Here is a 27780-nt window from a genome sequence, read left to right as displayed (position 1 = left end):
TCAGAAGTTGATTTAAGGAGTATGATTGCAGCTGTAGTGTAAAGGCTTTTTTCTTTGCTGATAAGATTAGCCCTGTCAGTCAGAAGGAAAATGCAAGGCAGATGTGATAATCTTGCTTAGCCTCTATTTCAGATTTACAAACTGTGTTGTTTTCATTAAAGCTCACGATAGACTAAAAGAAAAATAATTCATAGCTGCATTTATATGTTAAATGAAAAGAAGCTGTTTTATGCTTCAGTATACTGTCTGCTCAGAGGTCATAAAATACAAAATGCTGAGAAGATGAGCTTAACTGCAGCTCCTAAGGGAAAGGCAAGAGAAATAATGGAACCAAAGATGGGATGTTATGAAGGTATTTTGAAGCTTTTTTGAGGATGATCTGAAACTGATGATGGTAATACTGCATTGTAAAGAGGAAGAAATGAGTATTAGTGGCATGGTTGTGTTACTCCAGTGAAATTAAAAAAAAATCATTAAACAAGATGTAATGCAGAAACAAGCTAAATATGAATTTAGGCCAAGGGCTTTAGGAACCATGGTATGAAGTACATTCATGATTATATCTTATGTACATTTCCTCTCTGAGGGTATCTTTATCAGAAACATACTTCTTGATCCCATGTCCCTTATGCCTGTAAGCTATGTCTTTAAATTTTAGACATCAGGGCTGATAACAAGGCAATCAATAGATACCAAGCAATCAGAGAAAACATAGAATGGACAGAAGAAATCTATTACAAATTCTCTATTGATGTGAGAGAGATGAGAGCTGAATTTGTTAACTTTTATTATTGTTCAACTATTACAAGGATTGACTGTTAAAAGTATACAGGTCATTAACAAAGTCTTGAGGAATAAGAATTTTCTAGATTTAAGCAAATGTAAGGAGAAGAAGAAAAGCGAGATGGAGATGTGGGGGAGTAGAGAGTACTAGACGATGTACTCATGCCTTCTCTTATTTATAAAAAAGACCTTGATTATGCAAAAAAGATGCATGAGTACTCCTACTGAAGCATTGTGTAAAATTATTCATATACAGGTGTGGAATATCAGGATCTAAAACCAGGTTGGTGGTCAAATGCCTCCAAGTCAGACTTATGTATCTGCTCTTTATACTAATTGATCTTTAACCCTGTTCTAGCTCTAAGAAGACTCTTCAAATTATTGTGCTGTGTAAAACTATTGCTCTTTTTTTTTCCAATTTCAGCTTGTCCTTAAGCGTAGCTGTTACCCTCCTTTGATGCAACAAGCATCATGGACTTTGGCAGCTCCATTCAAAGAACAGAGTTACTACCGAAGCCCAAGTGACTCCATAGCTAATAACTATACTCTTACTGCACGAGATTTAAAATTAAAAAATGTGCACAAATTAAAGTCCCCTTCGATGACAGGGACATCACTGGCTTCAGCACAGCAGAGAACAGCCTCACCGCGTATCCATACTTTAATGTGTTTAGCTTTTCTTGTTCTATACATTTTTGTCTCTAATTGCTTGTCTGTTAAAGCATCATCCCTGGAAAAATCACTTATCCCTGATCAACACAAGCTCATCACCTCAGGGTTATTACAGACAAACTTCCAAAAGCATGTGTAACTTTAATAAAGGTAAGGCCAGTTTCTGATTAATTAGTTAGGTCCATCCCTCCAAATAATCACGTGCAATTATTTGGAGGGAATTGTTTGCAAAGCAGAAAATGAACAAAATAAAAGTTAACTCTTATTATTGCTAGAAGTGAAAGTTAGTGCCAACAGGAAAACAGAAACAAATTCAATGTGCACTGCTATTATGCTCGTATTCATCAGTCTTGCACAGCAAAACACGCTGAGGGACAGGCATTAAAATGTTCGCCCGAGGATTAAATCCACAAATGTTGCTTAATACACTGTTTATGTCTAAACCATGTAATTGATGTATTTGTTAGCAAATGGTGCATACATGTGTAAATCCTACAATATGAGATATTATATGCTGTTGATTCGACACGACGTTGTGATATAAAGCAAATAAGGTTAAGAGTTGTAATACTCTTGCTATTTAAGTTTACCAATATGTATGTATCAAGCATTTTACAGAAACAAGTTGTTTGGGCTTTAAGTATCTTAACAGTTGGAGGTGTCAAATTAACTCCATTATTTAGTCCAAAAATTCCAAAGTAAGTTATTAATAAGGTTTATTTCCTAAATATCTGGTTATATGTCCTCTGTATCAAGGGTAAGACATTCATAAGCCTTAGTTTTATACATACTGTCAGTCTGTCTGTGACTATATTCATCCTGCATTGTTGCTTTGCTTCCCTGAAGTGGTAGAAATTGTTTCATTTTCCTGGCATAGATGAGACAGAATAGCTTCAATATCTGCTTAGTCCCCTTGTATGCTATTTGAGAAGGGTTCGGTTTTGTTCATTGGGTCTCTTTAACAGTGTCTTTGTTATACACCTGATTCTTCTGCTCCATGTACTTCTCCAGTACATGGGTGGTGTGTGGGAAGCAGGTCACAGTGCTTTTTTTTGGTGAAAAGGTGTGATGTATTAATTTTGTTAAAAGACTTGTTTGTTTGTACTCTGAAAAGCACATGGTAATAGTTTGTACTTCTCAGATTTTTCATGTGCAGTATATTTGGTGGAACTATACATCTTGTAGAAGTGCTTTTATATTCAAAATAGAAAGTCTCAGTGCAGAAAATACTGCACTGGGACTTTGTGCAGGGCGGTAAGCCTTAAGCATGAGCTGAATGCTTTCCTGAAGCTAGTTTATAGTCCCAGCATCAGCAAGATTATTTAACACATTATTTTCATGTCTTGCTAAATGCTAAGTCAAAACAAAAAACTTCTTTTGTAGTTTTCTGTTATTTTGTTATCTGATTAATTGACTTAGCTCTGTTTTTCACCAATCTGAAATAATATTTTATTTGAAAAATATTCCTGTATGTGATTTTTCTTAACTGGTGCTTAAAGCTTCAAAAGAATTTGATCCTTGTAGGAAAAAGCTCAAACTTACACGAAGTCGTCAATGGAATTCTGATAGGTAATGTACTGTAACTTATAACTAATGTTATAAAGGTACAGATGATTACAGTCAGTCTAGATAGCTGAGTAGTGATTTAATATTTCCTTTTACATGGATACTGTGTTAAGCATCTGAGCATGAAATTTTAGGTCTCTACAAAAGTATGTGTGTGCATCAAGACTGAAATTCCACAGTGTGCTAAGTGAGCACCTTAACTGCTTCTTTGTGGCAGGACAAATTTCGGTCTTAGGAATCGTAAAGGAAAAGTCGTGATTACTGACTTGAGAACCCAGAGTTTAGTTAATAGAGATTCAGATTGTAGAAACTGTAGTCTCTCAGTTTTGCTCTGAGTGTCTGAATGTTCTACTGTAATGCTCTTAGAGTTGTGTCAAATTGAGTGCTCTGCTGTAGTGAATATTTCTTTTTATCTTTGTGCTTGTAAAATATCTGTAAAACATCTTCATCTATAAAACAAGGAAATAGTCCTCTCTGGAAGTGCTAAGGTGGTAACTTCCTTATTCCTTATTAAGATAACATGGTGATGAGTACCATAAAGAGACAAAGGGATATTTAAACCCTTCAACTAAGGACTTGATAACGTGAAGTCATTCCATACTTGATTTACAGCTTGTTAGCTGAATATTGTTAATTCTCAGCAATGTGGACAAAGGCCCTATAGAAAACAGCATGTAATCATGAAAAAGACCTCTCTAGTGTAATGTTTATGCAAATAAGCCAATTTGAACTTTTGGCTCAGATTGTTAAGATTCTGGTAAGATAATCCCCTGAAAATAGGTGGAGATCTTGGACAACCTAAATAATAATGCTAGTAGGTCTGGCTCTGATAGAATTGCTTATAAGATCCTGCCTGTCTGAGTGATACTGTGCTGTTGTAAGGTTTAGATGATTGTATACTTTCTGTTAAAGTAGTATGCTATGTGCCACAATTTTACTGAGGTTTTTTTATGAATAATTGAAATACTTCATAGGTCATACTTGTCCTCAGTGCAGTGTAAGTGGTTTATATAATTCTTGTCATTTGTCCGTATGATTGGACAGTTTGGATCCTGTTTCACTGTGTGCACCTGCTTGTATGCCAGAGTTACATGTCAGACATTTTACAGTCGACCAACCATTGACCCCTGAAGAACAATTTGTTGTTATGCACTTACATGAGAAAGAGATAAGTAAGCGAGAAAAGCCACCGTCAAGGAATGATATAGAGGTATTTATATAATTTCTTTTTATGATAAAAGTAGCAGCAGTAATCATCTGCAATATATGTTTGTAAACTGTTTACTTAAAAGTAGTTGAGAAAAAAGGCAGTACATGAGGTTTAGAAGATGTAAATATTCAATATAGCAAACTACTGTTAAGTATTGTCGTTTCCCATTTGTTTCTCTTTCTAGCTACTCAGTCTGCTTTTTGTTCTAATGGGTTTGCGAGTAGAAGTGTCTTCCCAAATTCTTAACCTCTCACATTGTTGGCTAGTACTTCAGAGATCAGTAATTCAATATGCTGCACTCTGTTCTATTGGTCTATATGCTTACATCAAAACAGATGGAATTATTGTAAAAATGTCAGGCATTGGCAGTGCTTTAAAAAGAACCAAGAGATGGATAGCCAAAATCCATTGTATTCAAACATCTTTCAATTGCAGAAAAGGTTCAAGTGATAGAAAAGCTAAAAATATTTTGTAGTAATTCATTATCTGTCAAAAAATTTATACAGTAAGCATAATATTTTTAACATTATTTTTTAGCGGTACTGTTACTACATATATAATGGAGTACAGGAAGATATGCTGGCACCTCAGGATGAAGAAGTGATGAACGTAATTTTAAAGCATATTCCAACTCACATTCTTGCTAACCCAGACATGGAGAATTTACTTGCAAGTTTAAAGGAAGAGATTAAGGCAGACTATTGTATCAGCCTCATGAAAGCCATTGGTAAGACTAAATATCTGTTAGTGATTCAGAATGTGTAGACATTTATTGCACTCTGAATGCAAGTGTGCATTCTATTCTCACTCATGGAGAATTCCTTTGGGGTCAGTAGAACTGCAGTAGATCTCTGACAGAATATAGTCTGTGATCATGCTACATTACATTCCAGTTTCAACAAATATCTATTCACTAAACCCTACATCCCATCACTTAAATTTAGTAATTTCCAAGTTCAGTAGCTCTGGGTGCATAGAATCATTTTGTCCATATTTATACAATTTTCTATTCCTAATTCAAATCCAAATCACATTCAAAATGCATAATTCTGCATCATCTCAACAGATGTAGAAAGAGGTGGTTGATCAAATGATGGTGGACAAGGAGTAATCACCTTAATTTGTGGCAAAAGAAATGAAATAAGAAACTAGAGAGACATTGTGACTATAAAGATCTTGAAGCACTGCAGCAGATTATTCATTGATGAATGATGCTTTGATTCACTGATGAATGATGCTTTGAAGTGCGTGATAGACAAGTGTCTGTCAATAGCAGTCTAAGTATATTTGATCCTGATGTGGGGAGAGGGTAGACTAGGCTATTTTAGCAGATGCTTTCCAGTCTAACTTTTTTGTTACTCTGCAGTAAGTCAGTGATATCCATTAAAAAGTCAAATTAATCTTTCATAACTCCAGTGAAGTCAGATGTTATGCTGGGATTGTGTCACAAGTTCAAAGAATTGAAGACATTATGGGATTTAGGAAAATTAGATAATGCATTAATGTGGTGATCGCACCACTCATATTCAACAAATAGAAGATCATCACATATAAATAAATTTAAAAGAATGTAATAATCATTGAAATTCAGTAATACCCATCTGAAAATGAATGTGAAAGAGAGTTCTGTAGAACATGAGATTTTTAATTTGCTTTCCAGTAGTTTTACCATTTTCTTGGGTTTTCTACATGTGAAATAATTGCTTTCAATTTTCTTAAATATGTTGACCATAAGTATGTGTGGCCTCTAATTCATTACAGCATAAAAAGGAGAGAGAGAACAGTTTTCACTCTGCCTTCTGTAGTCTCTGATACCTTTCTAAGTACCCTTTAATTTGCCTTTCATCACTGTCACAATTTTAGTGTTTGCGGTCCCTTTTTGAGGTAATGCTAATGTCAACAAGGGGTAGTGAGTCTGCTCCCAGCTTTTGTTAATCTCATATGTAATGGGCCATTGGTTGGAACTGGTAGCAGGAGTTTTGGCACTTAGTGGATCATAGATCAGCCCTTCGAATTTCATAGATGGAACAGATGATTCATGACATTTCTGTGTTTCACAAACATTTAAGAAGCTTTCTAAAAGTCATCCTTGAAAGGGAGATATTTCTGCCCCTGGTTTATGGAGGAGATGTTGAAACACAAAATAAATGTGTTTCAACTGGAAAGACAGAACAAAAAGCCGTTTCTCCTGCCTCCCATTTTTAGGACCAGGACCAATTCTTGTTTTCTTTTTCTGAAATAATTTTATAGTCAAATCAGTAATTTAATTATTATGCTGTATTTTATCCTAAAAACATGCAAGTAACAATATGACAGTGTGTAAGTTTTAAATGTGCAGAATTCTACGACTTCCTGAACTATGAAGATACTATGTTTTCATATGTAGGTTTTGACCATACATGCGGTCTCGCTATGACGTATGTGATTTGTTCTAGTTGATTACATCTTGATGGATCCGGCTGAGAGAGAGAGACTGTTTATTGGAAGTATCCCACGCTCTTTTCCCCAGAGAGTTGTCCGTGCACCGGTCCCATGGCACAGCTCTTATGAAGAAGTGAAAAGCTGGAATGAAAGGAATTTATTCATAGTTAATCCGTTGATGCCCACTTTGCAACAGCTCTGGCTTTCTCAGTAAGATGTCTTGTTCATAGGATCTTGATTAAATTGAGAATGATTTTTTTTATGGCTTGGTTAGAGAGTGGATCTGCTGACTTCTGTACATATGCTACAGAGATCCTGGGGGAGCCAGTAGAGAAAAAAGTGGCAGAATCTGATCTGTTTTCTGAAGATTTTTTTTTTTTTTTTTCTGAGCCTATAAGAATTTCAGCATAAAATGATTGCTTCATGCAGACTCTGAATGCAAGCATGAATGTTTTACATGTCCACAGTAAAGAACAGATAACAGCATGCTATGAAAAGATCAACCCCTTTGTTTAAAGATGTTATCCCTAAGTTAAGATTCAAGTAAATAGTGATCTGGATTTCTCATCTTGATTCTTGAAATTAATAAAAGTAACTCTTAAAATTGAGCCTCTCTGATGTGTGTAGTTTGAAGTAGTTCTGGGGACTTCTGAAAATTGAGATGTGCTTTCTTATGAAGTATGGTAGTTAGTGATCCTGAGAACTGTTTTTGCATTTAAATAACATTTGCAGGAATTTAAGCTCTTATATGTTACAGACTGTGATATATGCCATGCTGATGAAATTTTACTTTTTTTTCCCCAGGGGGTAGCCAGGGTAGGTACTTATTACTATTACTATGGAATAGCAGCAGTAGGTGTCATTCTGTATGTTCTTTAATGCTTGGATACACTGAGTCCAGGAAAAGGACAAGAAATTATTCTGACCATTTTAGCAAAAAGTAATGCAATTTTCAATATAACAAGTACAAAATGAGATTTGTGAAACCTTTTATGTTTGCCAGTAGCAAAAATCCCAACCATTAAAGTGCACTTGTTGGACAGCTTAGTAATGAAGTGATATGCATCAATGAAATTATATTATTAGTGTTTATAAATACATATGAGACCTTCCTGACTATATTTCATGGTTTGTTGGGTTTTTTTTAAACAGAATTCCATAAAATATCTACTGTTTGTTTTACTTTCATAGGTACAGTCACCTAAGGTTTGTTCGCACTGAAGAAATGCTTTGTAGAGACCTGCCACTGTTGCCTGCGGAATTTGAGGAGGTCGTTCGAAGGCACTGTGTGGAAGCTCACAATATTCTTCAGAACAAGTCAGTGCTAACTGTAGTAACAGTAGATAAAGAGAGTATCTTAGGGTCTGATTTACAGGAAGCTCCCTTTTTAAAACAGATCTTAGACTGAGATGACACTACTCCCAACCACAAGGCTGCCAAAACAAAGGGGAAAATAACATCGAGGGATAAACATCTGGGTGCTGACAGAGCTATTGAAACTGCAAGAGTGCTTGTAGAAGAACAGATGGGAATAAACTGACTATGAATAAATGTAGTCTGGAAATTAGAAGGTTTCTAACCACAAGAGGAGTGGAGTCTAAATCTATAAAAATTTCCTCATATGGAAATTGATCAGTTTAAAAAGGAGATTGTGTGATGTAATACCCCATGATAAAAGGTGACTGCATTCTGCCACCTGAGATCTCTTCCAACCTCAAGTTTCCCATTTGATGCTAATAATTTAATATTGTCTCTAGTATTTTGTCTATTAATATTAATTTAAACTAATAGTAGGCATTCATTATAACAAGAATCCTTAGCTAAAAACCCACGTTTCCTCTGAGTCCTGGTAGGTACAGTTTTGTTTGACGTGTAGTTAACAATTCTCTGCTAGCCCTTTGAATTTTGCTCATTCTCTGGGTAATATGTGAGCTTAGACTTCATTGCAAGGAGCAGAGTAAGACTAATAAGCCTTTAAAAACTTTGTCTCCATATTATTTCATTGTAGGTGGATCCCAACTTGTGCATCCATTTTCCTTGATCGGAAAAGTAATTGGCTTCATTTTGCTCCTGAAAATGACTGTGGTTCTTCTCAGCGAGTTGAAAGCTATTTTCATTCAGCAGCAACTCTAATGTCGTTACAATTACGTGAGATGGTTGTTAACTCCTTAGAAGATCTTCTTGCATTTTTTATGATTCACAAGGTATATGCTGTGAAGTGTATCTATAGTTTTCAGTGTTACATGGAGATAATAATTCATATAGCCATAAAATGTGATGCTCTTTGGAGGCTAAAATATCCCAGATAGGTCTTGCCTCCATAAAAAATGGCTGGAACCTTCATGAGTTGTGAATACTCAGTGGGGTTTTTTTGCACAGGCAAGAACTGCCTACCTGAATAATCATTTTTGCAGGCCTAGGTTACAACTAGCGGTTTGTAGGAGTTTTCAACTCTGTCTTGAGTGAGTGTGCATTTTTGTTGTTGTTGGTTTTAGTTTATTTTTCTTGGCCTTAGCCAGGCAAAACACTTAAATGTTTTTCTGAAAGCACATGAATAATCCCCTTTGAAGTTAAAAGTGTGCATAGTCATGTATGTAATCCTTTGCAGAGGTATTTTATGCATGTGGTGTGCCTTTCTATACCGAGTGCCCTGTATTATTTCAAGTCATGCACATAATTTTAATAATAAACATTACACCATGAGATTTTTAACCACTGTTTCGGCTACGATAAATTTGCCTCTTAGAGGAAATGAGTTCTTTAAATAGCAGATTATCAAGGATCTATTAGGACAAGACAAAATGAAACATATTTAAACAGAATAAATGTGGCAGATTAAATACTGAATTGCAACCAGAGGATCACACTTAATACAAAATGCTGTCAAACCTTATGGTAAGCCTTGCATCTGGGTGATGATGGTGTTGCTCATGGTTAGGGTTTTTTTAGATTTCTTTGTCTTGTGGGATGATTTGGGTTTTTTTTGTTCGGTTCGGTTTGATTTTATATTTTTCTTAAGTCATTATAGCGTCTACATTACAAGTCTAGTCATGGATTAGGACTCCATTACTGTAAAGGAAATTTGAGGGTAGGGCAGTTCTTACTAACCATACAAGGCAATTAAAAAACCAGGCTCTTGTATTTGTTTCTAGATTTTATTTCTGATGGGCATTGTGGATATTTTTTTGTAGAGCTTTAGTACTGTATGATAATTAATGCTTTCCTTCTGTTACTTAAGGGAAAATCAAGGCAATTAAGCTTAAATCCAGGTTCCTAATTCCAGCTTTTATAGTTTCATTTAGGAGTTGACACCTTAAACTCTGGTATCACTGTTTTGAATAAAAATGAGGGAAGAAGATCCATTGGTGCTGTGTAGTTAAGAGATTTGGGGGAGTTTGAAGCTTTTAGAAATTATCATTGTGATAGCTGGTTTCTTTGGCATGTACAATTTTTGTTCTTTTCCCTAAGGGTGGAAATGATTTTACAGAACCATATCAAGAAATGCAGTTTTTTGTACCTCAGATACTAACAATCAAACTTGGTGTAGAAGAACCCAAGATTGTCTTTGAGCCACCTTTGAAAGAATGTTGGGATTTAGTTAGTCGTTGCTTCAGGGAGATCCTGCACAGTGCTGAGGAGCTTCCAAAGGTACTGGATAAGTTATAGCTGCATACAAAATACAATATGAATAAAACCTGTTTATGGTATAAAAAGTTATGAATGAGACAGAAAACCGACAAATAGAAGATAAAGGTGAGCATTATGTATCATGAACTGTGTGAACTTTTGTGATTAGAGGAGATAGCATAGAAATTGTTCTTTTTCAGATTCAAGTTACATTAAAGCCCTGGTCTGATTTTCATAGTTTTCACAAGCAAGCTGTGTGTGTAACCAAGTATTAATTATGAATCAGAGCCTTTTCACATTGCAGTGTTTTTATCAAATAATACATTTTTTGAAGCAGTGGGTGAATGGGTAATAGAATACCTTATTTCCTCTGTTGTATGTATTATTACAGTATTTGTGATGGTTCCTTTTAGGTAGAAAAATTTCTGTTTCCAGAATTAAAAAGAGATGATCTCACTCTCAGTACAGTCAAACCAGATGAATCGTTGTTTTCAGAGTATGTGAATAAACTTGAAAAGATCTTTGAGAGCAACATAATTGGTCCACAGAAGTAAGTTTCGGCTGTTAACTCCATTGCCCCTCAGATTCATAACACTATCCATTTGACTCAAACAGTTTGAGTTGATTTATTTCTTATTATAGATAATCTTCATATTGGAATCTTAAGTTTGGGTTTGTGATTTTCTGTGTTTAAGGTATTTAAACGTGTACAGGAAATACAGCAATCTTTTGAACAACAGTGCACAGCAAGATGTCACAGATTTCTTGAAGGAAGGTCATTCTTTAGAAGCTTTAACAGAGGTAATACGTAACTGACAACTGCTACATGTTCATACAGCAACTAACACATCACACTTGACTTCCTAATATAGTGCCTGAGGAACTCCCGTTCCAATCACTTGTTTTACCCTTGGGAATACTGAGGAAGACCTCTCAATTTACAGAGCTGCTGTGCAAATGTAGAAGGAGGTTTCTTTATGACCTTCTTCTATGGGTTTTGTTGGGTCTTAGTAGAAGTCCAGTGGAAGGCTGCCCAGAGTATTCAGTGAATCTGCAGCCTGCTGGTCTTTTGACTGAATGTACTTAGTCAGCCCTGTCTACTTTTCTCTCTGCATTCCTGAATTAAACTATGGCTAAATATTTCTTTAGGCAACTTGTGGTGTTCCTGAATATGGCATATTACTGTGCAAAGCTTTCAGCCCTGGAACCTGTGGATAGTAGATGAGCTCTGGAAAAATAAAAAATAGTTATTTCTTCTTCTGTTTGGAATACATTAGCCATTTGTTGAACGGGAACCATTTTTCATCCTTAGACTTTAAGGCAAAATAACAGATGTATTATTTTCCATTTGTAGAAGATTGACAGCTTGACAAAACTGAAAAGAGAGATTGCTTCCATGCGTGTCACTGTTCCTCTGGCCATGTTCAGTCTGGATGCCATACAACTGAATGAGGAACTCTGCAATCGGACCCAAAATCTTAAAGATAGATTGATTGAATTTGAAGTGATGGAAAACAGAGAGTTAAATAAAAGGTACATGTTGTTAGCATGCATGGTTCTTGCTGCCTTCGTGAACTGATGCTTTGTATCTGTGGATGAGAGAACTTCTCATCTGCTCGGTTTTTTAGTGCTGATCAGACGTGTGGAAGGACACCAAAGTGGGTATTTAAAGTTAACAGGAACAGAAATACTTGTAAATAAATATCTAACTTAGTCTGTATAGGGTGTACATAGACTGGAAATACGCCATTGTTCTTTCCTCCTTTACTGACCTTGTAGGATTTGAGTTGAGGTCCTTGCTTCCTGTGCTGGTGTGCAGCTAAAGCAACATTAAGAATGTACTATGCAGCTCTGTGTTTGTCTTGTCCCTGACTTTTTTTTTGCTTCTTTTTTCTTTTTACTTTTTCTTTTTATTTTTTTTTTTTTCACTTAGGGAAGTCATGGTCCTGGTTTCATATCTTGGTGAGTTTAAAGAAAAAAAAAACAAAACCCACAAACAAAAACCCAAACCCAACCACAAAAACAAACAAACAAAACAAACAAACAAACAAAAACCCTTAAAAATATAATTTGACTCCATTGTAATGGGATAATCCTGTTTCTGTAAATTAAAAACACCCCCACCCCCCAGCAAACACCAAAAATCCCCAACAAAAAAAAGCCCACACCACCCTAGCGATTAAAGAACGCTTCCACAGTGAACAGAGACAGTCACCGTAAAGAAATGATTCAACCCGCTTATCTAAAAAGCATCTCCAGGTGGAGATGAACCATGGTCTAGAGGGGCCTCTCTGCCTCCACTTACTGTGGAGGGGATCTAGGCAATGAACTGACGCTGAACACCGAACATTTGGAAGGCTTGAGTTAGTTTAAGGGAACCTGTCGTTTGTGTGTGGTTGCTGTTGGCATGCCTGCTGTCTGTATAGCTATTTGCAGTACTGAACTGGAATCTGGAACAGGAAAATGTATCGCTGGGGAGAAGGAAAAGGATGTCTTCCTTTCTGTATTTTCTGTTCCCATGTATGATGTAAAATGTACTTGATTGTTTAATAATTTTTCTCTTTATATCTTTGTTTCATACCATGCACTTGATTTTATTGTTGTGGGGTGATTAAGTGAGCTCATGCTTACTGTGTTCAGACATTTTTTTCTGCAGTGGATTGGGTCTTGAAAAGACTAAATAGGTCTAAACCTGTATGAAGGAAACTGTTAATATGCTGTTAGGTGTGATTTGGAACCAACTTCACAATCGTTCTATTGTATATTAATTCTTGTAAACATAGCAGGACAATATAACTGATTGTATAGAGTAAAATGGTGTCCTTTATGATACGTGTCTGCTGTGTGTATTCAATCTGAATGCTTAATTTATGAAACAATTTAATAGTCTTGTTTAGAAGACAAACTTCATTAACAAGATCTTCCATCTTTCTTTACTTATGATCCCAGTGATATGTCTGTCTTATTTTTTTGTAGAATTTGCAATGAATATAACTTAATTGCAAAGAGAATGAGTGAGGTGCCTCTCAACACTGAAGAGCTAGTGGAATTCGATGCATACTTAAAGAAATCCAGTGAAGTTACTGTTTTTAAACTGAAACAGGAGGTTGCTGAAGCAGCACACAGATTGAAATTCCTCGTGGACTATGCTGATCTTTCTTGTATGTCTCAATTAAAGAATATAAAAATTTCCATACGAAAATATTAATATAGAGATATTTGGCTCTGCATGCGTAAATGTTGCATCTTCTAGAATGCTAATGGAAAACTCCAAAAGAGACAGAAATGAGATAGAAAGAATTTAGTAGAGGCCAAAATGTACCAATGCAGGAAGGAATGGTTAGAGAAATGGCACACAGCACAGACAGTGCTTGTTTCTTTGTTTTAGAGAATGTCTTAAGTGTTATTAGATTAATATCATGTAATCTGGCCAAATGGTATTACACCTCTGAGTTATTCAATAAAAAGTCTTCAGTGAAAAAACATCTAAAAAGCTGTGTCTTGAAGGCTCTGTGACAGCTTTTGGAAAGTGTGACAACTTGTATCTCTGCAGTTGAGTATGACATCAGTGGAGGCCTTTTGTCGTTCTGTTGTGATGGTTTGCTGTTCTTGGTTAATATAAAGGCTGTTCTCCAAGATGGAAGAAACATCTGTAGAAGTTGCTTTCAGTTTGCACTTCTATTAAAAAATGTGCCATTCACACAGGCTGTATTGTATTTGCCGTACATAAAAATGAAGAGCGCTTACATGAATGCATACCCATTTTGGTGACAGGGTGATCCCTTCTCCTTAAGCAGAATATGCTCTTAAGATCAGATAGTGATAGAAATAACTAGGATATGCCATGTTTATTAGAATTTATTTCTGATTAAAAATTAGGATGCCTATGGAAGTCAAGGTATTTTGCTGTTACGTTTTGGACTGGAGCGTTTGCATGTGTAGTATTTCATAATTACATATTCTTTGTAGCTGGGTTTATAGGCATGTGTCCTGCAGTTAATTACAATGAGCTGAATGCACTGAATGAATAGACAGATATGAAGATGGAGATGTCTGCTCATTGTAGTTATCATACTCTAGCTTTTGTGAATAATTTGGCATTTACACACTGTGGACTGAAAATGGTTTAAACCTTACTTTTATCCACCTTATGTGGGTGTATTATATATATATTTAGTTGGGAGTGGTCTGTGTGCGTAGTTGAATGGAACTGATATTCTGGAATAGCTGTTCTTACTAGTTTTCTGTGCCTTGCTAAGGTCTCATTCAGAGAACTTTACATTCTTAACTTGAGCAGCATGAAATATGTAGCTTCTTAGACAGCTTATTCCTAAATGTAGTTTTAGCCACTTTGCTTACTCTTCACAACAGCCATTCTATTAGATCATTGGTAAAAGGATATTTTCTTAAAGATGTCTATATATTTTTTTACTTCAGATGATGACATAAACCTGAACAGCACAGTTTTCCATTGGCCTGATCAGATTACGATAATCTTTGAAAACAGTAGAGATCAGTTGTCTAACAGGAGGAATCATGCAGAGATGGTTTTGCTTGAAAGGTATGGTGTTAAGATGTTTTCTTTCACTGAATATTTTTAAAGTAAAGAAAAATCTCATTATCAGCAAAAGGGAGATGATGTCAAAGAAGGAAAACTCAGAAGAGAGCTGAGAAATTAAAGAAGAAACCTGGCTACAGAGTATTAACGGAGATTTCAGGAAAATACTGTTGATGAGGGTGGATTAGAACATGTCTATACTTAAATAGGTCTGAAAGGAGGAATGAAGGATGTTGCTAGAATATTCATAATTTTATCTTGTTATATTGCTTAGTACAGCATTACACATAATTTTGTTACGTTGTTTTCACTCTTCCTTTATTTCTTCCAGGTAGTAAAGGTAGCAAATGTAAATGAACTAAATCAATTGGGAGGTTTAAAAATGAACCTTGAATTCTAATCCTATGAACTGCATAGTATCGATATAACTGATTAATGGGTTTTCACTGGCATCTGTATTTACTTTACACTAATTCTGAGATCGGATTTCATTTAACAGTGCCTGTTACGATTAATAAAATAATTGAAACCTGAAAAGGAGTGAAAGAGAACATCATATTACCTTAGCTATCTTTACCTCAGGTGTTCTCAGTTTGAGGAAGCTCTTGAAGGTTATAATAGAGAAGTAGAAAACTACAAAAAGCTGGATGTCATGACCCTAGAAGAAATGAAGAACAACGCTGAGAAATTTAAAGAGTTAAATAAGAATCTAGAAGATGCACTATCAGAATTTGAGGTTAGTATTTATTAGGCAAGTATGGAGTGTTGCAGTGTGCTGGATGAGCAAAAGTTTGGTTCCTGTCCCTGTTTTTTTCAGGGTTCTGGCTATATATTGTCAAGATGGCTTTAAAATTTCCAAATTCACAAGCACGTGGCAATTACCTTCTTGTCCCTGTATGCTGAGTTGTCCTTACTGCTGAGTTGAAGAGCTTATTTTTTGGGGGAAAAACAGTTTAGGGATTTTTTTTTAATTGAAATACTGAATTTCAGTGTTTCCAAGCAGTCATTGGTAACAGAACACTATCCACTGAAAACAGTTCTGGTAGAGTTGGCAGGAGCAGAATGTTAGGGAGGCAGCATTTTCCCTGAACTGTGGTTTGTGCTACTGGAGCTGGGTTTTTAATCCCTCTGCTTGTCCTCTAATTAAAACCAAATGTTTTTCAACTGTGTCGTTTCCAGGAGTTGCCTATAGGCATTAAATATGTGTTATATCACAGAAATGGAACTTTTGGGTGCTAGAAGGAGACTGAAGACCAAGATTCCTAAATTCTATTCAGGGCTTTCCATCTAGCATACTGTGTGGTTCTAGGTTGAATAGTTTGTCTTAGCTGTGCCTCTGCTGGGAAGTGAGAATGGTTAGCTTTGAGAGACCTCACAGGCATTGTGAGGCTTAATTAATCTTCTAAATCTAACGAGACAATGAGATTTCTGCATATATGGAGCCTTAAGGGTCAAGATTTTAATTAAGGCCTGCTCAAAAGAGAAAATGGAACCAATTAAATGAGTTTAGGATTTAGATAAATTGTGAGTCCTACATATCAACTCTTAATCTGATTTAAAGGCATCTAGTATATTTAATTAGTGTGGGTTAACAGTGCTGATACACTGTTATAGGTAGATCAGAAGAAGTAATTAAGTTTTAAGTTTCTTGATCACAGTGAGGGGTGTATCCACACAATTTAAATGACATGACAATCACCTTAGTGAATACATGAAGTTAAAAATTATCTTGGAATGTGGATCTTTAAATTTCTCTGCCTGCATCTCACACTGAATGATTAAAAGCTTTATGAAAGGTCTGTCATCACTGTAAAAAGCACAGATTTGGGACTGAATTCAGACTGCAGTCTGAATTCAGATTCTGCATTTCTGACAGCATTTCTCTGTGCTTCGCCTCCCTACCTGTAAAAGGAAGAAGGCAATACTTTTTTTCTTTTTTTTTTTTAATGTAAATCTTTGCACATTGATTTTTTTTTTTTTTTTTAAGGTCTTTTGGGCAAAGACAATATCTTACCATGAATAAGCACAGCAATTAATGTCTGTTTTGGTTAGAGCTCCCAGATGTTTCTGTAATAGAAACAATAATCACAAGTGAACAAAATTCCTGTGAGCCTGTGTGACTGAGTAGTTTACATCTGGGTTTCAAAGTGGGTTGTTAACTTATGAGCCTTGGTTTCACTGAATGCTATGGTGTATTATCTATTTCTAAAATAGGTACAGATTTTTAAAAATTATTTGAGTAATAAAATATACCAACAAATAACTAGGGGAATTTTCAAGAACACAGTTACCTAAAATCCACAGGCCTAAATCTACAAATCTGCCTGGCTTTGACATGTAAAACAATTGTATTCAATATTACCTAGTTAAAATTTTAAACAGCAGGAATTTTTGATGGAAATAAGATATTTTTTAAAATTATTATTATTATTTTAATTTTTTTCCCCTTAAAGGCTATTAATAAAGAAGAGGAGTTACTTGAGCGGGACAAGAGTCAATTTCCTCTACTGCAAACCATAATTGCAAACAAACAACCCTTTGAGCAGCTTTGGGTCACAGCATATAATTTCCATACCAAATCTGAGGAATGGATGAATGGTGAGGCTTTGGTGTTCCTTTGATAAAACTTGTAATTTTCAGTGAGTTAAGTAGAAGCTGAAAGGGTTGATTAGTTGTGAGAAAATAGTTTTGGAGAAATAAATGCTGCTAAGCCCTCTGAAATACAGTTGTTGACTTGGATTTTGCATTAAGATAATTTTTTGTAACACAATTGATTTCTAGTTAAAGGAGAATGATTATAAATACCTGTAAATAAACCACCCTGGAAATCTCCTTGTACTGATGTGCCTGCTGTGCTTTTTTTTATACTGTTGTATTCAGGATCTCTCCAGAAGTTGAATGCTGATGAAATTACTGAAGAAATTGGAAATATGTGGAGGACTATGTACAAACTCAGTAAGAGTTTTCCAGATTTGGCTGGGCCTAGACGCTTAGCAGAAACTATGAAATATAAACTTGATAAATTTAAACAGCATCTTCCTGTCCTATCAGTTGCCTGCAATCCTGGAATGAAGGAGAGACATTGGGAGCAGGTACTACAAACTCTGCTTTAGCTGTGGGAGTATTCTACTGCAGAAACTGACAGTTCAATATACTACTCCATATATTCCATACTATGAAATACATTAATTTCTGTATTAATTAGTTCTATATTTCACAATAAAAAGATCCTTTATCCTGTCACATGATAGATCCAGTTTTGAAATTTGTAATGGTATGGGCAGGAGCTTCTTTGAATTATTAATTTATGTCAGAAAAGCAAATTAGGGGGTTGCATTAATATTCTTTAGCATTTATTTCTTGCTGCTTGAGAAGTCTGTTACAAACATGCATCTTGATAATAGATTTTATTTCTTACTTTATTTTCAGATTAGTGAAATTGTAGGATGTGAGATCAGACCTGATAAAACTACTACTCTTAAAAACATATTGGACTTTGGACTTTCAAAATACATTGATCAGTAAGAATCTTACTCTGTTCTTGTTTTTTTAGACAGTCACTGTATTTCATATGTCAGATAACAAACACTAGTTTGTTTGGGGTTTTTTGTGTGCTGTTAGAATGGGCTGTAAAATCACCTGTATTTTATCAAGCTATGGATGGAACTATTAGTTGTTCTTGTAGCACAAAGGCACCAACAAACAGAATTGTATTTCTAAACCACTTAATTTGCACATTCAGAATTTTCTGTCTGTGTTTATCTTCAGATTAATCCTAATATCTCTAGCTAGGTGAGCCTGAAAGTGCAAATATATTCCTTGAAATAAGAATCTATGACATTATTGACAAATTCATGTGCAAGGTAGTCTGATATGCAACTCTACCCACAACTGGGGTTTTGTTGTTTGTTTTGTTTTTGGTTTTGTGTTTTTTTTTTTTTCTCTTCAGCGATGTTACAAAAACATTTCAAAGGTATTTTTCGTTTCATTTTAGGCTGGAACCTATTGGAGCAGCTGCAAGTAAAGAGTATTCCTTAGAGAAATCAATAGAGAAAATGAAATTCGAGTGGGTCAACATGCAGTTCAGCCTGGTGAAGTGTAGGGATACTGTGAGTAAACACCAAATCAATATATAAGTTGTTGAAAAGAATTACTCTGATTCTGAATGCCAATTGAGAAACATTAGAGGGAAGTTAACTGCTGATTCATTGTGGCATGATGGAAAGTGGTATCATACCCCAGAGCCTGGGCAAATGTCTTCATTACTATATATCGTTATATTTGAACCTTAATATCTGGATAACTTGTGATCTGAGCGTATTTATCCTAACAAATCTGTAAGCCTGAGAGCTCCTCCAGCATTGTATGGAAAGCTAGTCAGTACTGAAATTTGAACTTGCCCAGAAGAAACAAGAATCACGGTGCAAAAGTAGCTTCCCATTCACAAAACTATCTCTTGACCTTTGAAACAGAGTTGTACAGTGGATACCTTTTCGTATCTTCAAACAGGTTGCAGACCTTCTCAATGCCTTGCTACTTTCTTACCTTCAGACATCATAGAGAAGGGGGAAACAGAAAGCTGAATGAGTGTGTGGTTGGAGCAGTGAAATAAAGCAATCGCTGTTTGCCTTATCAAAATGTGCTGTATTTACAGAACACCAGCATCCTGTCAGCAATTGATGACATCCAGCTTTTGCTGGATGATCACATCGTAAAGACTCAGACAATGTGTGGCTCTCCCTTCATCAAACCAATAGAAGCTGAATGCTGGGTAAGGAAAAGCTGGTTTGATTTGAGGTTGGGTGTCTCATAATATGCTTCCCCTAGGTCCTTTAAGGTATCTTGGCATGATAAGAAGTTACATAGTTTTTAACTGTTTCTAAGAACATGCATTCATGTTTTTCTTCAAGAGCTTTGAATTAATGGTTTTCAGACAAAGATATGCAAGCTTGCTTTACAGCTAAAGAAATTGTAATTGCATTGCTAGCCTAGTCATTATAAGCATGGGTTTTTAGTTGAATGTCTTGGGAATGGGTCAGTTGATTTAAACAAATCCTGCTGCATTGTGTAAAAAGTCATAGGTCTGTCAGTTGAGAGAGATAATTTATTTGTAACCCTCTGGTATTGGCATGATCCAAAAGGATTTCAAAGTCAAGCTGTCCTACTATTTTGTAAAGATGTGATCTTTGGTAAAGATGCTGAATTTCTGATAGGAAGTTTATGCAAAAAGCAGAAATTTCTTTCCCATCAGTATTTAATGCTACTTTTTCTGGCCTAATAGTGATGATTTGTAAGCAATGCTGAGACCAAAATTCTGTCCTTTCCTGGAGACTTTAGCCAAATTGTAGATAAGGCTGAGTTCTGCTTTCCAGTAGAGCTGGTGAAATGAAAGAGAACGATTAACATAGAGCTTTCTTAACGATCTCCATGTACCTCTTGCAGAATAGTGAACAACACAGGCTGGCTGTGTTTTCTCCCTGCAATACATTCCCTTGCATATCCCTTACTTACACTGTAGACTGTCAAAGTCACAAAAGCAATGCTATCTGAAATTCTTTATTCAAAAAGAGTCTCTCTCTGGTCTTAAAACCAATTTGTACTGCTAGTATTACATGAAATGGCTTTTTTGGGGAGCCAAAGATTGAACCCACTCCATATAGGTCCTGTGAACTGACAGTTTACTCCATCTGCTGAATACCTTGTTAAGCTTTTATCCTTTCATTGATGATAAGATAGAAAGTACAGAAGTAGAATTAAAAGAAGAGGTTCTAAATTGCCATGGTAGTCATCTTTTAGTCAGCTTCTTGGGCAGTTCTCTCGCAACTTGCTGTGAAAAGCGCTACTGAAAGAATGTCTATTGTTTATAAGAAATATTCAGATGTTTGTTAGTTGATTTTTTTTTTTTTTTTTTTTAAATAAAGTTTCTCCCTCTTGAAATTGTTCAATTGCATGTGGGGTTTTTTTCTTTCTTTCTTTCTTTCTTTTTTTTTTTCCCCCTCTTTGGAGCCAAGCAACTCATGCTTTTAGATTTCTCATTGTAAGTGAATTCTTGATGTGATTTTTGCTTAAATATTAAATGTTTTCGTTACAGGCTTGGAAAGATAAGCTGTGTTTAACACAAGATATTCTAGATAGCTGGTTAAAATGTCAGGCCACATGGTTGTATTTGGAACCAATTTTTAGTTCAGAAGACATTGTAGCTCAAATGCCTGAAGAGGGCAGAAAGTTTGGGGTTGTGGATTCATACTGGAAGGACATTATGGCACAAGTGGTAAGTGCTTGCATTTAAATCGTGTATTTTTATGCATATCTGGTAACATGATTATTACTGTCATGAAGATTTACTGGCTTTTCTGGAGTTAGATATTTGTATTTAAGTCACAAGAAGGTATAATACAGAGTGGAAAGTCCTTTACGAAAGCCCACCAAAATCTAGTCTTGCAGTAAAAGTGGCAGATTGTATCATCATTCCTTTGAGATTTCTGTAAAGGCTGGAGATTGCAGGATGAATTAGAGCTCAAGTAACATTTTAATTCTAAATTCTCTGGCTTTTGTATGGTTAAATTATCAGAATTAGGTAGAAAGGTGAACAAGTTGTGCTGTCAGGATCTGCTTCAGAGTTCACTGACAATCTGTACAAAGGCTTCTCTGGATATGATTAGATTTTGCATTAGGCTTTTAAGTCATATACATTATTAGAGCAACTAAATGGATTTTTTTTTTGCATATGATTGCTCTCTGCTATGTGATGGCATCGTTATTCAAAACTTCGGTGAGTATGTATTGAGATGGTAGTGTGTCAGGATAAGGTAATGGGGATAGTAAGTCCAATTGCGTATTCTATTCAGTTCCTTTCCAACAACGAAGTTGAGTAGAAGGCCAGATACTTAGTGGTAGTGTGAGCTGAGATGTTTGGCAAAAACATTGGGAGTGTATGATTGTGTGATAAAGGTGTTGAAATAATCGGTATAACTAGATAGAAGTTGGGACCTGTCTAACAGCTCAGACTGTGAAAGATGAAGCCTGTTCTGAAATGGGAGTATCCTTTCAAGTTAGGAAGAGTGTTACCAGAAAGAAAAAATGCAACCTAGATGGCAAGAACAGAGAATAATTGTCATGTACTGTGGTCTGTTTGACGGAACTTATTTGTGAATGGAAAAAAATGCAGCAAGCTCAAGACACAGGAGCAAGTACCAAAGATTTTAATTCCTGTGGCTATTTCCTCTTTGCGTTGTCTGTAAAGTTTGCCTTGGTAAAACTGACAGTCTGAAAACTGTCAAATAATGGATACATGCTTAATAATATGAAAGCACACTACAGGGAAGAATAAGCTTTTTAGCCTCCTGCAACGTGTGTGATTGATTTTTAACAATCCTAATGTACAAACCTATTGCAACTTTAGCAGTTTCTGCTGTGTATTTGTTTTTACAAAGGTGAAAGACACAAAGGTGCTTGTAGCAACTGAACAACCCATGATGTTAGAGAGACTTCAGGAAGCGAATACTCTCTTAGAAGACATTCAAAAGGGCTTGAATACTTACTTGGAGAAGAAAAGATTATTTTTCCCAAGGTAAATTAATTAAACAGGCCTAAGTTAGAGACAAAAAGCTAAAAGCTCTTTCAAACCATTTCTACTGAACTGAAAAGTCTCGTTTTATAAACACGTGGGACACAGTCCCATGCAACAAAAAAAATGAAAGCCTGTTCTTTTCTCCAGACATCATTTTCCTCAGCTCCAGTTCAATTTGCAATACCAGGGACAGGCAGAGGTGCAGAGGCAAAAATCTATCTAGGACAGTGTAAACTTATGATTAGAAAGACTTAGAAAAATGATCACTTACAGAGCATTTTTGAAGGAACTTGCCACCTTCCCATAGCTGATTTGCCATTATGTCTCTGCCCTACCCTCTTTAGTTGTGCAGAGCTGTTTGATATATATGATTATGAGGAAGAAGATTCTGTGTTTTTACAAGGTACTTATCAGCTGCATAGATGTCTTTTCTGGTCTTTCGTGCATGAACTTAAGAACTCTTTTTTTTTTTTTTTTTTTTTTTTTTTTTTTTTTCCTTCCCCTGCATAAAAGGATGGTCATATTGAAATTCTGAAAAAGCAGGTGTGATGAATTTCATAATGTTAAAAATTGCTTAAGAAAAGGGATTTGAGATAACGATTTCCTCTCTGTTATACTAGTGTCTTAAGCAATTATAAAACCAATTCCACCTACCTTGCATTAATAGATTATTAATGACAATTTTCATGATTGGAAAGTGCATGTGCATTATTTGTATTTTTTCTAACAGATTCTTTTTCCTGTCTAATGATGAGCTGCTTGAAATACTGTCTGAAACAAAGGATCCCCTTCGAGTACAACCACATTTAAAGAAGTGTTTTGAAGGAATTGCTACTCTGGAGTTCACAGAAGATCTGGAGATCGTAGGCATGATCAGTTCAGAGAAAGAAATCGTTCCTTTCATAGATAAAATCTATCCAGAGAATGCAAAAGTAATTAAAAATTTTTTTTTACTCTATGATATTAAATTAATACTTTGCCTAGAGTGTGTATTTTGGGGGGAATGAGGTTTAAAGCAGTTAGGATCAGATTGTGAGAGGCGTGTGTGTGCAGAATGGTATTCTAATAAAAAAAAGGTTTTCCTACAAAAAGGAGTGAGACTTACCAGTTTGGGGTTAAATTCCTCTGGGCACTTTTCTGCAGCTTTACCTGCCTACTACTTTGAAGATGTACATACACATGCACATGCGCACACACACACACGCACACCCTGCACCAAACTCTCTATATGCCTGTGTATGTAGCATGGCTGAAACAGAGAGGAATGATGGAAATGATGAATGACTGGCAGTGAAGAATCAGAGCATTAGTTCAAAAGGGATCTGAGTAGAAATAGTAGCATTATAAATTTTGAGAAGTGTCTCAGTTCCAACTTTTTCTGCTATTCTTAACGTGAAGCTATAGAGCTGAATTGCTGTATGATAACCAAAAAGAAAGGAAAGGTGGGGCATGTTGTGAGTTACAGATGCCTTTTTTCCCTGAACCTTCCATGAACAAAACATGCCCTGGGTTAAAATGACCAAGCTCAACTGACCATGCACTGTGTGATCTGTGGATTTTGTTTATGCTTATATGAAATGTACGTAGCTGTTTCTTCAGCTGGATTGTCTTTAGAGTTACCTTGATATACCTGCCTTCAGACAGCGTTAAACTGCAGTGTTGCCTGTCAGAATTTGGGAAATTTCAACCTTTCTTCCTCCTATATACAACACCCAGATCAGCAGAAAGCATATTTAAATCTAACATGTTTCAAAGAATTTGTTCTTTTCAACAAATATAATCAGGAAATGTGCACTGACTCTGAACTGTTTTTTTCTTTTTTGAAGGGCATGGTAGAAAAATGGCTTTTGCAAGTAGAGGAAATGATGCTGGCCAGTGTCAGACAAGTTGTTCAAGATGGCATAAGAGAATATATCAAGGTAATTGTTCCTGAAATGTAGTATAAAATAGATTTCGCAAGCAACTGTGCATGAACAGGTTGCTGAAGTTCTTAACCAAGGAAACCTGTTTGAAACTAAGTGGAATCCAGCTCTCCTTGTTCAGTAGTACCAGTCTGAAGTTTTAACTCTGAATTTCTTGAAGAAAAAGTATTAAAGCTTTCCATGCGATTCTTCGTTATTTATAGCATGAGACAAAATAAATTTTGGGACAGTAATTGTTATCAGTGTCATAATCTATTGTGTTTCTATGACTTCCTGTGTCTGGAATGGATCTTTTTGTTTAAGGTTCCTCGAAAAACGTGGGTACTTCAGTGGCCTGGACAGGTGGTTATTTGTGTTTCATCCATTTACTGGACAGAAGAAGTGTCTGAGGCTATAAGGAAAGGAACTTTACTGGTAAGATTTTTCTTCTACATTTCTAGTTCTAAGCACTTAATTAATAAAAAGCTCCTTCTAGCAAAGAAGATCCTTAGTCAACAACGTATTACAATTTACTCATGCAGTGTGCTTTATTTTCTATTTTCTTTTTTCTTGTGTCTTAGCAGGGGCTTGTTCTCATTTACTTTGATGTGTAGCAGATTAACTTCATTAATCTTTCATTTCATTAAACTTTCTTATTTAATAATGAGAAAATAATTTAAAAGGCTTATAGTAAAGTTAGGAGAATCTTAGATTTCTATTAGTTTTATTAATTTACAATTTAGTACTAATTTACAGAAGAAATCTAATCCAAATTTACCCAACAAAGAGAATCTGCTCATCTCCTATGATAGAATTTCGTAATTTCTATTAGGAAGAAAGCTAAGACTTATGCTTAACTACTTTCAGGCCATAAAGCTTTTTGAAGTGTTCATAGTAAAATAAAATGCCAGTATATGAAAGAGAATTTTAAATGTTTCTGTAGTGCCTGGACTTCCATGTTTTGTTGGAAGGGCTGTCTCAAATGACTGCACCCCCCATGGGAGCTTAGGGCCTGTTAGCTACAGCATTACGTTAATGCCTGTGTTCTGTTTCTGTGACAGGATTTGTTGGAGAAGAGCAATCTACAAATTGGAGACATCGTTGGGTTAGTGAGAGGAAAGCTGTCCAGTGGAGCCCGGCTGACACTTGGAGCTCTTACTGTCATTGATGTGCATGGTAAATGTGCAGTTGCTGGTACTCTTGTTACGTCTGGGGCAGTGCTGCTGTTGTTAGTTGCATGAACTATTTGCAAGAGGCAGCCAAAATGCTTTCTCTAACTCAGAACAACTTTTACAGTGTTGTTTATTGCACAGTGTCTTTGGGCAAATGGAGATTGCTCAGTCCTGCACAACGATCTCCTGTCTACTTAGAACAGGCACTGGAATCTAGATCAAATTAAGCTGATTCCCTGTGCCAAACAGATGCAGATTGCTTTCTAACATAAAGGCCAGCTTTCTACTCTAAATGTTGATTTACTCTGACATAGCTATGAGTAAATGTTAGTTTGCAAATGTTAATTTAAGTAAACTAACATAGTAGAAGTGTTTAGATTTTTCAAATAATCTGTGTTTTACTCTGCAGCTCGTGATGTGGTTGCAAAATTGGTTGAAGACAAAGTCACAGATCTGAATGACTTCCAGTGGATTTCTCAGCTGAGATACTACTGGGAGGAGAAGGATGTAATAGTGCGAATGATTACAACAGAAGCCAAATATGGTTATGAGTATCTGGGCAATTCTCAACGTCTGGTTATAACCCCACTAACGGATCGATGTTATAGGTAAAGCCATGTTGTCTATTTTTTGGATTGATCTGATTCATTTGTTAATCATAGCAGGAACCTCAGCAGCTAAGATTTTCCTGTAGTTTTTGGAGGCAAATCTTACGTATCTTCTTTGCCCAAATATGGTAAAATATTTATCATGTATAGGTTTCTACACCAGTAGAGTAATAGTCTCTGTTGTATCCAAGAATGTGCTTTTGAAAAGAGCTGGCAGTTCATGTACTGGAACTATAAAGAACTCCGCAGTAGCAGTGGTCAATTCATTTATTTGAAATACATAAAGCTATGGTATGCCTGCCTGTAAAATTAAATGAGGTAATTATGGAGCCCTTCACAGATATTTGAATGCAGTTAGCTTCCTGTTCCTCTGCTTGCTTGCAAGAGGTTGAAATGGAAATACTTCATCCCCCAAGGTTGAAGAATTTAAGGGCATTTGGTATTTCACTTCTGGTGAGCCCTGGAGACACAGGTCGTCTCAGCAGGTAATTTTAGGTCTAAGGTTTAAAGAATTTTCTTTTGTAGTACCTGCAGGAAAAAATATGGTGAGGATGTAGAGATTTTACTTCAGCACTGAGCTGTGAACTCACCATCGTGTAGAAGGCACTTGTAGTAAAGTGCCTATGTTAACACCTGTGCTGGCAAATGCTTAATCTTTTGGCATTCACAGTGGTGTTGAAAGAGCCACATGGCTGCTGCGTTAGCTGTAAACTGGGGTTGTTGTCATTAGGATTAGCTCCATCTAAACTAAGACTATGTGGTCAGCTGTGCCAGATAGAGTCTGCTTGCATTGAAACTGTATTCAGCACAACTTAACAACTGCTTTTGGAACCTGTATAGCAGAATATTTACCCATCCCTTCAGAAACAATCTACGATTAAAGATTACTATTTCTAATGCCCGTGTTCTTATTTATGTAGGACATTAATGGGTGCCTTGAAATTAAATCTTGGTGGTGCTCCAGAAGGACCTGCTGGGACTGGCAAAACAGAAACAACAAAAGATCTAGCAAAAGCACTAGCTAAGCAGGTGCCAAAATACAAACTTTTTTTCTTCTGCATTGTTTATGTTTGGCTATGTAGATATTTTCTGAAATGCCATTCTTAAGCAAGTACTGCTTGTTCTATACCTATTCTTTATTCACAGAAATAGTTGGTAAGAAGCACACATTTAGGACTATGTCTATATGGCATCCTAGTGTTGTAATCCAAAATTAGCAATAATAATCCCTTCCCATTTTAGATGCTAAGAATTTTATAGTGTACTTTGTGTTAATACTGAGAGATGTTCTCTGTGTGTTTTTGTTGTAGTGTGTGGTCTTTAATTGCTCTGACGGTCTCGATTACAAGGCAATGGGCAAGTTCTTTAAGGGGCTGGCACAATCTGGTGCATGGTCCTGCTTTGACGAGTTCAATAGAATTGAGGTAATGTTTTAAATCAGACAACTAAAATGATAAAACTTTAATTTAAGACACAAGAAGATTTAGATTTAGATATGACAGCATTATTGCCAGTTTTCTACTTTTGTTTGTGGTATAGCCTCTTTGTTTCGATGATCACTGAAACAGAAATAAATACGCGGCTGCCTGCTGTAGAAGCACATGCCTACCTGCGCTGTGTTTCAGAAGTCTTGTGTTCTGGGTTGTTTTAACTGAAAAAATTATTCCTGTGCGATTTCCTCTTTTGTATGCG

The 27780-nt window shown here is 35.9% G+C and overlaps 1 protein-coding gene across 1 annotated transcript in view; it reads left to right on the top strand.

Annotated features, from left to right (window-relative positions):
- DNAH3 (dynein axonemal heavy chain 3) overlaps positions 1 to 27780 on the top strand; it is a 58406-nt gene that overhangs the window by 1397 nt on the left and 29229 nt on the right. Inside the window, 28 exon segments of the mRNA XM_086473320.1 lie at positions 1208 to 1408; positions 2987 to 3024; positions 4024 to 4231; positions 4769 to 4958; positions 6667 to 6862; positions 7844 to 7969; positions 8661 to 8856; positions 10121 to 10300; positions 10693 to 10829; positions 10975 to 11080; positions 11634 to 11812; positions 13256 to 13440; positions 14717 to 14840; positions 15420 to 15573; positions 17291 to 17435; positions 17718 to 17929; positions 18267 to 18358; positions 18832 to 18946; positions 19492 to 19608; positions 20929 to 21108; positions 22271 to 22407; positions 23138 to 23339; positions 24234 to 24326; positions 24633 to 24743; positions 25370 to 25484; positions 25890 to 26088; positions 27009 to 27117; positions 27399 to 27512. Coding sequence (XP_086329446.1) covers positions 1208 to 1408; positions 2987 to 3024; positions 4024 to 4231; positions 4769 to 4958; positions 6667 to 6862; positions 7844 to 7969; positions 8661 to 8856; positions 10121 to 10300; positions 10693 to 10829; positions 10975 to 11080; positions 11634 to 11812; positions 13256 to 13440; positions 14717 to 14840; positions 15420 to 15573; positions 17291 to 17435; positions 17718 to 17929; positions 18267 to 18358; positions 18832 to 18946; positions 19492 to 19608; positions 20929 to 21108; positions 22271 to 22407; positions 23138 to 23339; positions 24234 to 24326; positions 24633 to 24743; positions 25370 to 25484; positions 25890 to 26088; positions 27009 to 27117; positions 27399 to 27512 — 4161 coding nt within the window.

The sequence above is a fragment of the Leptosomus discolor genome, chromosome 14, assembly GCF_034619465.1.
Source record: "Leptosomus discolor isolate bLepDis1 chromosome 14, bLepDis1.hap2, whole genome shotgun sequence".
NCBI lineage: Eukaryota > Metazoa > Chordata > Aves > Leptosomiformes > Leptosomidae > Leptosomus > Leptosomus discolor.
This window is presented reverse-complemented; position numbering and strand designations above follow the sequence as displayed.